Source organism: Nerophis lumbriciformis, linkage group LG04 (assembly GCF_033978685.3).
Source record: "Nerophis lumbriciformis linkage group LG04, RoL_Nlum_v2.1, whole genome shotgun sequence".
Lineage (NCBI taxonomy): Eukaryota > Metazoa > Chordata > Actinopteri > Syngnathiformes > Syngnathidae > Nerophis > Nerophis lumbriciformis.
The window spans coordinates 331,219-348,081 of NC_084551.2; the positions used below are offsets into that span (position 1 = coordinate 331,219).

The following is a 16,863-nucleotide window of genomic DNA, read 5'->3' on the forward strand; positions in this document are numbered from 1 at the left end:
ATGAGATGAGTTGATGAACAGAAATAGAATCCCTGGAACAGGTAAAGTGAAGGGGTGGATGAATGACAAAAATAAAGCAGATCGCGGCTGCTCCTCTCAGTACATCCGTCATCATTAATTCATGCAGCTGTCCGTTTATTATCGTCATTTGTCCACTTCGCTGCCTTTTATTGGCCGTGCTAAGTGGCACCTCCAATGTGCCGCGGCCGATTTGCGCGGTAATCGTTCTCTCTTACCGAACTCGTCTGCTGAGAAGTGCTGCGTCCAGAAAGACTGGCCGTTTGTCAGTTTCATCTCATACTCCAGCTGCAGGCCATCGCCCTGTGTGCAGTGTGTGGGTGTGTGGAGACAGAGAGAGTGGATCGAAGTGAGCTGCACGAATAGCAAAAACAGTAAAAACATGTATTGATGCAGTTCAATATTTCCTTTTTACCTACATATTCAAAGTTCGTACATCCACACGCACATTCACTGCCCAAACATACATATACACCAGTGACGTGCAGTCACTAGAGGCAGGTGAGGCGATCATGGAAAGAAAAAAAATGTAAAAAGAAAAAAAATTAATTAAATTGTTATATGTATCCAGTGATTATACTATAAAGTTATTTTCTATTTAACTTCACCAGTTTTAGATTATTTTTATTCAAAATTGCTGAATTTTCACATTTGCCGTTCAAATACTGAGAAGAGACGGTGCGGTGATCAGCAGCCAGTTGAGGCACGTCACTCAGTGCCTCGACATGGATTCCGGACTCGGCTAACTGCTGGTCTGCTGTGCAGTGAGACTGTATTGCTATATGAATTATATTATACATTTCCATAGTTTAGTTAGCTGAGGTATATAATGTACAGTGTATTTTGTCAACAACTGTATGTGTGTAACGTATTTCTTGTGCTGAGCGATCATAAAATGGCTGCAAAAGACGCACTGGCTGAGGCTCCAGTAGCCCCGCCTCCTGCACCCCCGCCGTAGAATTGTTATATCAACTAAAGCCCACACTTAAACTTTCCACGTGCAAGATTGAATCTATTTTAAAAAATTATTTCATAAGAAGCCAAAAAGTGCAAAAACAGTAATGTTCGTGTTAGAGGAGTTGTGAATGACTGCAGGGACACAATATTAGATACACCTGCAGACTGCAGGTGTACCTAATTCACAACTCCTCCAACACGAACATTATTGTTTTTGCACTTTTTGACTTCTTATTAAATAACTTTTGTAACCTATTTCTATGGGCTTTCCTATTTGTGATGTTAAGTTCCTGTTATGCGCTGTTATACAGTATATGCCTTGAGCTCTTATTTTGAAGGCCCTAAGAGCGGAAGTGACGACACGTTGGAGTGGAGCGGAAGTTTTTGAAAGAAGGTAAATAAAGTGGTCCTCGTGTAAACTGGAGCCTCCGTGTTTGTTATTTTGTAGTTTCATACAGTATAGGCCACATTTATAAACCCTCGGTTACACTTTTTTAAATAGATTCAATCTTGCACGTGGAAAGTTTAAGTGAGGGCTTTAGTTGTGGACTTCATTTATAAGTAAAGGTAAGACCATAATAACGTTTTTTTTTATTAAATGTGCTTTTTTGTGTGCTACAGTTTGTATGTGTAAAGTTAAAGTTAAGTTAAAGTAGCAATGATTGTCACACACACACTAGGTGTAATGAAATTTGTCCTCTGCATTTGACCCATCCCCTTGTTCACCCCCTGGGAGGTGAGGGGAGCAGTGGGCAGCAGCGGCGCCGCGCCCGGGAATCATTTTTGGTGATTTAACCCCCAATTCCAAGCCTTGATGCTGAGTGCCAAGCAGGGAAGAATGCTGGTATGAGCTTTTAAACATAACCCGTTAACTGCTGCCAATCAAATGGTGAATAAGATACTCTTTAGGGTTCATATGTTTGTAAATGTGACTGTGATGAAGTCAGTGCCTCACCAGCCATCAACCTCACCGCATGTCACTGATATACACATACTGTACATGAACATTCACTGTACAAACATACATATACACATACAGTACATGAACATTCACTGTATAAACATACATATTCACATACTATACATATACAAGTACATATACATACCGTATTTTTTGGACTATAAGTCACAGTTTTTTTCATAGTTTGGCCGGGCTCCAGTGCGACTTATATATGTTTTTTTCCTTCTTTATTACGCATTTTCGGCAGGTGCGACTTATACTCCGGTGCGACTTATACTCCGAAAAATACGGTACATACTAGGGCTGTGGAATCTTTGGGTGTCCCATGATTCGATTCAATATAGGTTCTTGGGGTCACGATTCGATTCAAAATCGATTTTTTTTTTTTCAATTCAACACGATTCTCGATTCAAAAACTATTTTTTCCCCGATTCAAAAGGATTGTCTATTCATTCAATACATAAGATTTCAGCAGGATCTACCCCAGTCTGCTGACATGCAAGCAGAGTAAAAAGCTTTTATAATTGTAAAGGACAATGTTTTATCAACTGATTGCAATAATGTACATTTGTTTGAACTATTAAATGAAGCAAAAATATGACTTATTTTATCTTTGTGAAAATATTGGACACAGTGTGTTGTCAAGCTTATGAGATGCAATGCAAGTGTAAGCCACTGTGACACTATTGTTCTTTTTTATAAATGTCTAATGATAATGTCAATGAGGGATTTTTAATCACTGCTATGTTGAAATTGTAACTAATATTGATACTGTTGTTGATAATATTCATTTTTCTTTCACTACTTTTGCTTTGTTCTGTGTGGTGTTTGTGTCTCCTCTCAATTGCTCTGTTTATTGCACTTCTGAGTGTTGCTGGGTCGGGTTTGGTTTTGGAATTGGATTGCATTGTTATGGTATTGCTGTGTATTGTTTTGTTGGATTCATTAATTTAAAAAAAAAAAAAAAATGTTTTTTTTTACATTTACAAAAAAAATAAAATTCAAATAAAAATCGATTTTTAAAAAATGAGAATCGCGATTCGAATTTGAATCGATTTTTTCCCACACCCCTAATACATACACTCATGCACATAATCACGTTTCATCAAACATATATTAACATTGTTGCCCTAGGGTAAACTGGGTATAACACATGGCACACTGACAAAGCTTAACCTATAGTACTATAACAATCTACAAGGTTAATATAGGTTGCTTCTCTTTCTCCCCCTCCATTTTTCTGCATTCTTTTGTATCTCTAGTTATCATGACGTATATGTATTGTTGCATTTGAACAACTGTATTGTTGATAATAGAGGTCAATTATTGGTATTGTTCATTATCAATAGCGCTATTTCTATTGGTATTTGTATTGCTCCATTTGTAGTGTAATAATGATCATTGTCATTTCTGTATTTTTATTTATTTAACAAGCTGCTTCTTTGCTATCACTTTTACCATCATATTTGTACATATTGTATTTGCTAATGTTGCTCGATTGTTGTTGTTGTTGTTTTTGTCTCCGTCTTATTCCCCTCTCGTCCCCACAATTTCCCCCTCTGTCTTCCTTTTTTTCTCTTTCTATCCCCTCCTGCTCCGGCCCGGCTGCACCAAATGATAATATAAATACATGTAATAAAGTCAAATACAAATAAGGCAACAAGAGAAGTATCCCACACTTTTATTTTGTAAAGTAAATCTGAACAGCCGATATGGGCGTCTCCATCAACTATATGATTTGCCTGAGAAGCTGGACAGGACAAAAATAAATAAATAAATAAAAAAATAAAAATAAAATAAAAAATAAAAATAAAAAAATAAATATATATATATATATATATATATATATATATATATATATATATATATATATATATATATATATATATATATCAATCATTTTGGCATTGTCAAGTTTTACAATCATTAGACCATTGGTGAATGGCTGAAGAAAATGTAGTTGCTAAGCCCCACACCGGCTTGTTGATGGCGGCCGTGTTTTTCAATAAATCTTGCTCAAATTTTACACAAATGTGCTTGTCAGTGCCCTAGAGCAGTGTTTGACCATAGGTGAATGGCCCATTGTTCCACCATGAACATCCCTTAGAGCATACTTGCCAACCTTGAGACCTCCGATTTCGGGAGGTGGGGGGTGGGGGGCGTGGTTAAAATATATATAAGAAATACTTTACTTTCAGTGAATTCTAGCTATATATATATATATATATATATATATATATATATATATATATATATAAATAAATAAAAGAAATACTTGAATTTCAGTGTTCATTTATTTACACATATACACACACATAACACTCATCTACTCCTTGTTGAGTTAAGGGTTGAATTGTCCATCCTTGTTCTATTCTCTGTCACTATTTCAGAACACACACATTATACAAATATACATTATAAAATCAATAAGAAAACGGGAGCTCTAATTTGGGAGTCTGAATTAGGATCAGAAGTTCCTATATAAACATTGCGCACTCACGTCGCCTTTTTGTATTGATTACTGCAGCTGTGCACTGGATTCATTCACAAATACAAACTACAACTCACAAACACTTTAGAGTTAGGCTCCACATCAGAATGTGTACTTAAACTTATAAAGATCACATGGATATTATTCAGTGAGTTGATTCACCAAAACTAACCTGTTATACAGGAGGAAAAAGCACACCGGACGTTTCAATTGTTCACAGACTGGTCGCGCTCATCAGAATGACAAGACACTTCCGGTCTGCAGGTGATAGCATTCAATTGGGAAGAAACGCCCTACTGCCCCCTACTGACCAATGTGAATACTGATAAATGTGTAATGACAGCTCCAAAAACGAATTCAAACCACAAAATAAAATAAATAAATCAACACAAAAATTTGACACATTATGGGTGGGTCACATATGCATGTACAGTAGATGGCAGTATTGTCCTGTTTAAAAGTGTCACAACATTGCTGTTTACGGCAGACGAACTGCTTTACGGTAGACGGAAACTTGACTGCTGTTGTTGTGTGTTGTTACCGCGCTGGGAGGACGTTAATGAAACTGCCTAACAATAAACCCACATAAGAAACCAAGAACTCGCCCTCCATCATTAGCTGTTTATATTGTGGGAAAGCAGACGTGAGAACAGGCTGTCAACACGTCACTCAGGTCCGCATGGAGCTGGAGGGGGCGTGGCCTCCAGCTCCGCCTGAATTTCGGGAGATTTTCGGGAGAAAATTTGTCCCGGGAGGTTTTCGGGAGAGGCGCTGAATTTCGGGAGTCTCCCGGAAAATCCGTGAGGGTTGGCAAGTATACCTTAGAGCAGTGTTTTTCAACCTTTTTTGAGCCAAGGCACATTTTTTGCGTTGAATAAATGCGGAGGCACACCGTCAACAGAAATCATTAAAAAACTAAACTCAGTTGACAGTAAAAAGTTGTCGCAATTGTTGGATATGAATTTAAACCATAACCATAACCAGGATTTGCAAATCTTTGTATTCCGTTTATATTTACATCTAACACAATTTCCCAACTCATATGGAAACGGGGTTTGTATTTAATCTTACTTAGATTTCAGTTTTTGCAGTGTAATTATTCTCATTGAAATATTTTTGTGTTGATATTTCTGTGTGTCTGGAACAATTGGATTTACATTATTTCTTAAGGAAAAAAAATGATTCAGTTCTCTTGTCTGACATTTTACAACTAATTACCAACAAAAAGAGAGATACAGTAACTCTGTATTTACAAACCCCGATTCCATATGAGTTGGGAAATTGTGTTAGATGTAAATATAAACGGAATACAATGATTTGCAAATCCTTTTCAAGCCATATTCAGTTGAATATGCTACAAAGACAACATATTTGATGTTCAAACTCATAAAACAAATTTTTTTTTTTGCAAATAATCATTAACTTTAGAATTTGATGGCAGCAACACGTGACAAAGAAGTTGGGAAAGGTGGCAATAAATACTGATAAAGTTGAGGAATGCTCATCAAACACTTATTTGGAACATCCCACAGGTGAACAGGCTAATTGGGAACAGGTGGGTGCCATGATTGGGTATAAAAGTAGATTCCATGAAATGCTCAGTCATTCACAAACAAGGATGGGGCGAGGGTCACCACTTTGTCAACAAATGCGTGAGCAAATTGTTGAACAGTTTAAGAAAAACCTTTTTTCAACCAGCTCTTGCAAGGAATTTAGGGATTTCATCATCTACGGTCCAAAATATCATCAAAGGGTTCAGAGAATCTGGAGAAATCACTGCACGTAAGCAGCTAAGCCCGTGACCTTCCATCCCTCAGGCTGTACTGCATCAACAAGCGACATCCGTGTGTAAAGGATATCACCACATGGGCTCAGGAACACTTCAGAAACCCACTGTCAGTAACTACAGTTGGTCGCTACATCTGTAAGTGCAAGTTAAAACTCTCCTATGCAAGGTGAAAACCGTTTATCAACAACACCCAGAAACGCTGTCCGCTTCGCTGGGCCTGAGCTCATCTAAGATGGACTGATACAAAGTGGAAAAGTGTTCTGTGGTCTGACGAGTCCACATTTCAAATTGTTTTTGGAAACTGTGGACGTCGTGTCCTCCGGACCAAAGAGGAAAAGAACCATCCGGATTGTTATTGGCGCAAAGTGTAAAAGCCAGCATGTGTGATGGTATGGGGGTGTATTAGTGCCCAAGACATGGGTAACTTACACATCTGTGAAGGCACCATTAATGCTGAAAGGTACATACAGGTTTTGGAGCAACATATGTTGCCATCCAAGCAACGTTACCATGGACGCCCCTGCTTATTTCAGCAAGACAATGCCAAGCAACGTGTTACATCAACGTGGCTTCATAGTAAAAGAGTGCGGGTACTAGACTGGCCTGCCTGTAGTCCAGACATTGAAAATGTGTGGCGCATTATGAAGCCTAAAATAGCACAACGGAGACCCCCGGACTGTTGAACAACTTAAGCTGTACATCAAGCAAGAATGGGAAAGAATTCCACCTGAGAAGCTTCAAAAATGTGTCTCCTCAGTTCCCAAACGTTTACTGAGTGTTGTTAAAAGGAAAGGCCATGTAACACAGTGGTGAACATTCCCTTTCCCAACTACTTTGGCACGTGTTGCAGCCATGAAATTCTAAGCTAATTATTATTTGCAAAAAAAAAAATTTAGTTTATGAGTTTGAACATCAAATATGTTGTCTTTGTAGTGCATTCAATTGAATATGGGTTGAAAAGGATTTGCAAATCATTGTATTCTGTTTATATTTACATCTAACACAATTCCCCAACTCATATGGAAACAGGGTTTGTAGTATCAACAGCTCCCAGTGATTTACATCAGTATAAAAACGGGGTCCTAATCAGATAGATTGTCAAGCTTCTGCCAGGCTTACTAATTACAACTGTGCAGCTCTAATCTTCTACTACGTTCAAACACGCCACTTCACATCTGCTCTTCTGCATCATAACATTCAAATTCATGTTATTTTGTTTTCGCTTTTGGAAACATTGGAAACCATCTCTGAGACGAGCTGCTGCTTGGAGGTTTTTGTGCTATTTTGCCATATTGTCAGCAAGCCTCCCAGCTGCTCTGCCGTGTGGAGAGTTGGCGCGGAGCAAGAAATAGTCAAATAAATTGAGCTGTTTTGCTTTTACTTAAATTGACACAAAAACACCAGGAGGGAACAGAAGATGGATAATAATCTTCGCAACTATTTTTGTTTCCGATTTATTTTTTTTCTTCCAGGATGGCGCCGCCGTAGTGGCTTCTGGTTGCAGGAGCAATGAGTTCTTGGATGTCCTCTTTTGTGTTTGTGATGTTTCCTCTTGTTTTGTTGTTTTTTGCTTTTGGGCCCTTCCAGGACTGAGCACCAAGAGGTGCACTGCAAAAACTGAAATCTAAGTAAGATTAAGTATCTCAAATAAGGGTGATATTTGCTTATTTTCTGTCTGATAAGATAATTCTTCTCACTAAGCAGATTTGATGTTAGAGTGTTTTACTTCTTTTAAGTGTGTTGGTCCTAAATGATCTCAGTAAGATATTACAGCTTGTTGCTGAGATTTGATGACCTATATTGAGTAAAACATGCTTGAAACTAGAATATCAAGTGTTGCAAAGCTGTGTCATCAACACTCACAAGTATAAAACTACTTTTTTAAAGTAATCATTTCTTATTTCAAGCATGAAATAAAACATTATGACTTTGACACAATTGTGTCTCATAATTAAAACAGATGACAGTCAAATGGACTTTGCTGTTTTATTTTCAATGAAAAAATAGAAAATATGTACTCTTATAGTAGTACAGTTGGCACAGTACAGTAAACTGACAGTTAATATTTAAAGGGGAACATTATCACAATTTCAGAGGGTTAAAACCATTAAAAATCAGTTTCCAGTGGCTTTTTTTATTTTTCGAAGTTTTTTTCAAAATTTTACCCATCACGTAATATCCCTAAGAAAAGCTTTAAAGTGCCTGATTTTAACCATCGTTATATACACCCGTCCATTTTCCTGTGACGTCACATAGTGATGCCAACACAAACAAACATGGCGGAAAGAACAGCAAGCTATAGCGACATTAGCTCGGATTCAGACTCGGATTTCAGCGGCTTAAGCGATTCAACAGATTACGCATGTATTGAAACGGATGGTTGTAGTGTGGAGGCAGGTAGCGAAAACCAAATTGAAGAAGAAACTGAAGCTATTGAGCCATATCGGTTTGAACCGTATGCAAGCGAAACCCACGAAAACGACACGACAGCCAGCGACACGGGAGAAAGCGAGGACGAATTCGGCGATCGCCTTCTAACCAACGATTGGTATGTGTTTGTTTGGCATTAAAGGAAACTAACAACTATGAACTAGGTTTACAGCATATGAAATACATTTGGCAACAACATGCACTTTGAGAGTGCAGACAACCCAATTTTCCTCAATTAATATATTCTGTAGACATACCCTCATCCGCACTCTTTTCCTGAAAGCTGATCTGTCCAGTTTTGGAGTTGATGTCAGCAGGCCAGGGAAGCTAGGGTCGATAGCTCGCTCGTCTGCGGGAACAAACTGCCGCCATTGCTTGCCGTGCTAGCGAGGTCCTTTGTCCCTGAATTGCTCACACACTCCGGCAGATTCAATGGGGGTCTGGCGGCAGATTTCTTTGACTTTATGGTTGGAAATGCATCTGCTTTGAGTGTCGCAGGATATCCACACATTCTTGCCATCTCTGTCGTAGCATAGCTTTCGTCGGTAAAGTGTGCGGAACAAACGTCCAATTTCTTGCCACTTTGGCATCTTTGGGCCACTGGTGCAACTTGAATCCGTCCCTGTTGGTGTTGTTACACCCTCCGACAACACACCCACGAGGCATGATGTCTCCAAGGTACGGAAAACAGTCGAAAAAACGGAAATTAACAGCTGATTTGACTCGGTGTTTGAGAAAATGGCGGATTGCTTCCCGTTGTGACGTCACACCCCAAACCATCACCCAACCATGCAAATTTTGCATTTCCTTTGGAAATCGAGGTCCCAGAGTCTGGAGGAAGACAGGAGAGGCACAGGATCCACGTTGCCTGAAGTCTAGTGTAAAGTTTCCACCATCAGTGATGGTTTGGGGTGCCATGTCATCTGCTGGTGTCGGTCCACTCTGTTTCCTGAGATCCAGGGTCAACGCAGCCGTCTACCAGCAAGTTTTAGAGCACTTCATGCTTCCTGCTGCTGACCTGCTCTATGGAGATGGAGATTTCAAGTTCCAACAGGACTTGGCGCCTGCACACAGCGCAAAATCTACCCGTGCCTGGTTTACGGACCATGGTATTTCTGTTCTAAATTGGCCCGCCAACTCCCCTGACCTTAGCCCCATAGAAAATCTGTGGGGTATTGTGAAAAGGAAGATGCAGAATGCCAGACCCAAAAACGCAGAAGAGTTGAAGGCCACTATCAGAGCAACCTGGGCTCTCATAACACCTGAGCAGTGCCGGAAACTCATCGACTCCATGCCACGCCGCATTAACGCAGTAATTGAGGCAAAAGGAGCTCCAACCAAGTATTGAGTATTGTACATGCTCATATTTTTCATTTTCATACTTTTCAGTTGGCCAACATTTCTAAAAATCCCTTTTTTGTATTAGCCTTAAGTAATATTCTAATTTTGTGACACACGGAATTTTGGATTTTCATTTGTTGCCACTTCAAATCATCAAAATTAAATGAAATAAACATTTGAATGCATCAGTCTGTGTGCAATGAATAAATATAATGTACAAGTTACACCTTTTGAATGCAATTACTGAAATAAATCAAGTTTTTCAAAATATTCTAATTTACTGGCTTTTACCTGTATATATATATATATTTGGTGAACTTGATTCATTATTTATTAGAGGTCTTGCGAGGGCTGCCACCATGCGTAGAGCCAATCAGGTGGACCAGTTGCCTCCAGATGTGTCTGTCTTTCAAGTGTGCAGCCCCAGTTAGCGCAGGTCTTTCTGAATAACATCCAGGCATCAGGTTCTCCATTGCCTCTGGGTTTTTTTTTTGCAGCGCAAGGCCCTGGGGTTCGACATCATCGGGGCTTTTGTTGTGTGGTCTAGAGGCTGCCTGAGGACATGTCCACACCATTTTATATGTTTCTGCGCTGCGAGGCAGGATGCAGTGGGGCTGACATGTGCTGGCTCTCTCGGGACTTGGTTAGACAATGGTTGAGACCACCTAATGTTTTCAATGGTCCTGAGGGCTCTACTGTCAAACCTGTCAAATCTGTGAGCCAGGGTGTCTGCCAGCCATGTCTCGGAACCGTAATTCCGGAATGGATAGAATGGATGAATGGTAGATGCAGAGCTCCATCCCGCCAGGGATTGTATTGCGTCACCAACTGTAAAGTTGATAAGGCAATTGCTTTTCTGCAGATGATCTATTTAACCTAAATGCACACTGCAAAAAGTCAGTGTTCAAAAACAAGAAAAAAAAAGAAAAAAAAATTAGGGGTATTTTACTTGAACTAAGCAAAATTATCTGCCAATAGAACAAGAAAATGTGGCTTGTCAAGACTTTCCAAAACAAGTAAAATTAGCTAACCTCAATGAACCCAAAAATGCCATAAAATAAGTATATTCTCACTAATAACAACTGTACTACTATATGAGTACATCTTTTCTATTGTTTCATTGAAAATAAAACAGCAAAGTCCATTTGGCTGTCATCTGTTTTAATTATGAGACAAAATTGTGTCAAAGTCATGATTAGTTTTTTTACATGCTTAAAATAAGAAATTATTACTTTAAAAAAGTAGTTTTATACTTGTGAGTAGGGATGTCCGATAATGGCTTTTTGCCGATATCCGAAATTCCGATATTGTCCAACTCTTTAATTACCGATACCGATGTCTACCGATATATACAGTCGTGGAATTAACACATTATTATGCCTAATTTGGACAACCAGGTATGGTGAAGATAAGGTACTTTTTTTTAAAAAAATACAAAAATAAAACAAGATAAATAAATTAAAAACATTTTCTTGAATAAAAAAGAAAGTAAAACAGTTACATAGAAATTAGTAATTAATGAAAATGAGTAAAATTAAGTGTTAAAGGTTAGTACTATTAGTGGAGCAGCAGCACGCACAATCATGTGTGCTTACGGACTGTATCCCTTGCAGACTGTATTGATATATATTGATATATCATGTAGGAACCACAATATTAATAACAGAAAGAAACAACCCTTTTGTGTGAATGAGTGTAAATGGGGGAGGGAGGTTTTTTGGGTTGGTGCACTAATTGTAAGTGTATCTTGTGTTTTTTATGTTGATTTAATAAAATAAAATAAAAAATAAATAAATAAAAAACCCGATACCGATAATAAAAAAACGATAATTTCCGATATTACATTTTAAAGCATTTATCGGCATATCTACTTGTGAGTGTTGATGACACAGCTTTGCAACAGTTGATATTCTAGTTTCAAGCATGTTTTACTCAATATAGGTCATCAAATCTCAGCAACAAGCTGTAATATCTTACTGAGATCATTTAGGACCAAAACACTTAAAACAAGTAAAACACTCTAACATAAAATCTGCTTAGTGAGAAGAATGATCTTATCAGACAGAAAATAAGCAAATATCAGCCTTATCTGAGATATTTAATCTTACTTAGATTTCAGTTTTTGCAGTGCACAAAGACGTCGATAAAGTTGCCACTATTTTGCAGTGGAGGTTAATTAGGATAAATGATTCCATCGGCCAATTAATCAATTAATGCGATCGGAAAAAAGCTTCAATTAACATTCTGATGTGTTGATTACCAATTTTGCCAACAAATGATTGCCGATAAACAATATTATTGTCAATAGTCTTTTTAAAGCAAATGAACCACTGATGTATTGATACTACATAATAATGCTAGTGTACCCTTTCAAAAGCAATAAACTTGTGTTTCTCATATATTTTAACATTTAACAAATAATACAAATTAAATACACTGTTAGCAAAATGTTGCACTTCAATAAAAATCACAACCGAAAGCAATACAATAGCTTCTGTCTCTGTTAAGGAGGTAGAGGGGGACCCTTAAATATACACAACCAAGACAATAAGTAAAATGGCTGTATACATTGACAAACAAAGTTGTAAGCAGAGGTACATTACTTAGTCAAAACATTTGTGAACAAAAGTGCAGAGATAACAATATAAACACTCAAATATAAGCAGATGTATTAATAAAACTTTAGTCTGGCGGATTCCGAGCAAGGAAACACCATCATGACATGACAACATGTCTGTCAAACAGTATTAAAGAACCGCGTAGTGAACCACACTTTGTGTGAGCCCACACCATTTTGCACTGTTTCGTTTTGCATTGACTTTGTTCACCAAACATGTCAGGAAGTGCGGACTGTCGGGACAAAAGCTCGTCATTTTCTTGTGTCTTTCACCACTTGGAAATGCTGAGTCGGGTGGTTGTGTTTCAAGTGGGCATGCAAGTTTGTAGAGTTAGATTTTTTGTTGGCACCGTTCTCGGAAAAAATTGGCAAACTGTCTCCTTTGTGTTGACAGTCTCACCTTGATGAGTAGGGTTAGGGTTGGGGTTAGGGTTAAGGTTAGGGTTAGGTATAAGGAAAAATAGTTTGTTAGGGTTAAGTATAAAGAAAAATAGTTGGTTAGGGTTGGTTAGAGTTAGAGTTAGAGTTAGGGTTAGGGTTGGGGTTAAGATTAGGGTTAGGGTTAAGGTTAGGGTTAGGTATTGACGAAGATAAATATATACATATATCCATATTTAAGAGTTGTTTCTTTCTATAGTCAGGTTTGAAATAACTAGTGTTTTCTCTTTGTGCTCTTTCTCATTTTTTCTCCATCTCATGACCGAGGGTACACTGTGGACTACCTTGAGCTTGGAATGCAGGGAGTAGCAATACTCATTTCTCTTACCTTATCCTGTCCTGTCTCTTCTCAGAGTAGAACAATTGACTTGTGTATTACTTCTGGAGGGTGGGGGCGAGGGACATATTGAAGAACACAGCACTTCCGTAAGGTTTTCAGATCAACTTAGCTGCGCAATTGAATGTGTTGTCCTAGGCTGGTCTCTATCTTCAAAGCTTTGAAAATAAATTACAAAATACCTATTCTGTTCTGGTGATAATTTAAACTCAGCTTATGTGTCATCAAAAGAATTTGGGATTGACCAGTAACTTAAATTCCCTTGGAGGAACATCTGGTCCAACGCAACAATATAAAGAAAAATAGTTGGCTAGGGTTGGTTAGTGTTAGAGTTAGAGTTAGGGTTAGGGTTAAGGTTAGACATAAAGAAAAATAGTTGGCTAGGGTTAGATTTAGCGTTAAGGTTAGGGTTGGGGTTAAGGTTAGGGTTAGGCATAAAGAAAAATAGTTGGTTAGGGTTAGGGTTAGGGCTAGGGGTTAGGGTTGGTTAAGGTTAGGGTTAGTGTTAGAGTTAGGTTTGGGGTTAGGGTTAGGTATAAGGAAAAATAGTTGGTTAGGGTTAGGTAAAATATTAGGGTTAGGGTTAAGGTTAGGGTTAGGTATAAATAAAAATATTTGGTTAGGGTTGGTTAGCGTTAGAGTTAGAGTTAGGGTTAGGGTTAAGGTTAGGGTTAAGGTTAGGCATAAAGAAAATTGTTGGTTAGGGTTAGATTTAGCGTTAAGGTTAGGGTTGGGGTTAAGGTTAAGGTTAGGGTTAGGCATAAAGAAAAATAGTTGGTTAGGGATAGGGTTGGGGCTAGGGGTTAGGGTTGGTTAAGGTTAGGGTTAGTGTTAGAGTTAGGTTTGGGGTTAGGGTTAGGTATAAGGAAAAATAGTTGGTTAGGGTTAGGTAAAAGATTAGGTTTAGGGTTAAGGTTAGGGTTAGGTATAAAGAAAAATATTTGGTTAGGTTTGGTTAGTGTTAGAGTTAGAGTTAGGGTTAGGGTTGAGGTTAAGGTTAGGGTTAAGATTAGGGTTAAGGTTAGGCATAAAGAAAATTGTTGGTTAGGGTTAGATTTAGCGTTAAGGTTAGGGTTGGGGTTAAGGTTAAGGTTAGGGTTAGGCATAAATAAAATAGTTGGTTAGGGTTAGGGCTAAGGGTTGGGGTTGGTTAAGGTTAGAGTTAGGGTTAGGTATAAGGAAAAATAGTTGGTTAGGGTTAGGTAAAAGGTTAGGGTTAGGGTTAGGTATAAAGAAAAATATTTGGTTAGGGTTGGTTAGTGTTAGAGTTAGAGTTAGGGTTAGGGTTAAGGTTAGGGTTAAGGTTAGGCATAAAGAAAATTGTTGGTTAGGGTTAGATTTAGCGTTAAGGTTAGGGTTGGGGTTAAGGTTAAGGTTAGGGTTAGGCATAAAGAAAATAGGTGGTTAGGGTTGGTTAAGGTTAGGGTTAGTGTTAGAATTAGGTTTGTGGTTAGGGTTAGGTATAAGGAAAAATAGTTGGTTAGGGTTAGGTAAAAGATTAGGGTTAGGGTTAGGTATAAAGAAAAATATTTGGTTAGGGTTGGTTAGTGTTAGAGTTAGAGTTAGGGTTAAGGTTAGGCATAAAGAAAATTGTTGGTTAGGGTTGGATTTAGCATTAAGGTTAGGGTTGGGGTTAAGGTTAGGGTTAGGCATACAGAAAATAGTTGGTTAGGGTTAGGGCTAGGGCTAGAGGTTGGGGTTGGTTAAGGTTAGGGTTAGAGTTAGGGTTAGGGTTACCATGAATTGATTAACGTGGACCCCGACTTAAACAAGTGTAAAAACGTATTGGGGTGTTACCATTTAGTGGTCAATTGTAGGGAATATGTACTGTACTGTGCAATCTACTAATAAATATGTACTGTACTGTGCAATCTACTAATAAATATGTACTGTACTGTGCAATCTACTAATAAGTTTCAATCCACTGGTTTAAAACCAAAATATTCCCACAATGGTGCGGTGGAATTTGGTTGTGCGATCATTTAGTTCTACATGTTTGTGACTGTGTTTGTCACGGACTAACTTGTGTGATGCTTCTCTCTGCACAAAGACACTTCATGAATGACAAGAGGATTCTTTTCATTCCCTCATGGTACAAACGCACGCAGCTGCTGACACCCAGGAAAGGAGTGAATGTTCTTAAACGAGCATGCATACGGTGGTTATTGACACTTGAAAGTCATCCACTTCATTATCATTAATCATTCCGTTAATTGACTTATTAAATATCCACATTTGAGTGCGACTCAAATTTGAGACTAATAAAATTGAGAAAATCTGGACCGCATACACTGCAAACACTGAAATCTAAGTAAGATGAAATATGTCAAATAAGGGTGATATTTGCTTATTTTCTGTCTGATAAGATAATTCTTCTCACTAAGCAGATTTGATGTTAGAGTGTTTTACTTGTTTTAAGTGTTTTGGTCCTAAATGATCTCAGTAAGATATTACAGCTTGTTGCTGAGATTTGATGACCTATATTGAGTAAAACATGCTTGAAACTAGAATATCAAGTGTTGTGTCATCAACACTCACAAGTAGAAAACTACTTTTTTAAAGTAATCATTTCTTATTTCAAGCATGTAAAAAAACAAATCATGACTTTGACACAATTGTGTCTCATAATTAAAACAGATGACAGCCAAATGGACTTTGCTGTTTTATTTTCAATGAAACAATAGAAAAGATGTACTCTTATAGTAGTACAGTTGGCACAGTACAGTAAACTGACAGTTAATATTTAAACATATGACATTTCAAACTATTTTGAACAGAAATAGTTTGTGCACATTAAGATAAATTCTTCAAAATAACAATCAAAAAAAATTGTCCGGGGGCCGGGCTGTAAATATATATATATATATATATATATATATATATATTCCTTGCGCACTAATTGACTGAAAGAGCACGCACTTGACGCGATGATGTCATGTTATCGATGGAAAAATGCATTTTTAGACAATATGATTTCTTGAGCGGCTAGTAGACCCCGAGAGTAACAAGCGGTTGCCTTGTTGCCTTTCCATTAAGAAAAATAAACTAGTTTTTAGTATAAATTTGCTGGTTTCAAGAAATGTAATATCATTATGTCAAGATAATGGCACTAGCATTTACTTCATTTAAGAATATTTTTCAACATACTGAGAAAAAAGATCTCATTTTTGTTTTTTCTACCAAGAAAAGTGCACTTGTTATTAGTGAGAATATACTTATTTGAAGGTATTTTTGGGTTCGTTGAGGTTAGCTAATTTTACTTGTTTTGGAAAGTCTTGACAAGCCAAATTTTCTTGTTCTATTGGCAGATAATTTAGCTTAGTTCAAGTAAAATAAGCCTAATTTTTGTATTTTTTTCCCCTTGTTTTTGAACACTGACTTTTTGCAGTGTACCGGGAGTTTAAATACATGGACATAGTTTCTGCATGGCCGCAAAATGTTTTTAATTTATTTATCTTATTTTATTTTATTATTATTTTTAAAA

At 37.7% G+C, this 16,863-nt stretch overlaps 1 protein-coding gene across 3 annotated transcripts in view; it reads right to left on the reverse strand.

Moving 5' to 3' along the window:
* The window catches only part of tmem145 (transmembrane protein 145), a 122,802-nt gene that overhangs the window by 44,921 nt on the left and 61,018 nt on the right, over positions 1 to 16,863 (reverse strand). For all 3 annotated transcript variants that reach the window (XM_061947160.1, XM_061947152.1, XM_061947145.1), the window contains exon 6: positions 237 to 321. In XM_061947160.1, coding sequence (XP_061803144.1) covers positions 237 to 321 — 85 coding nt within the window. The remainder of the gene's footprint in view (positions 1 to 236; positions 322 to 16,863) is intronic.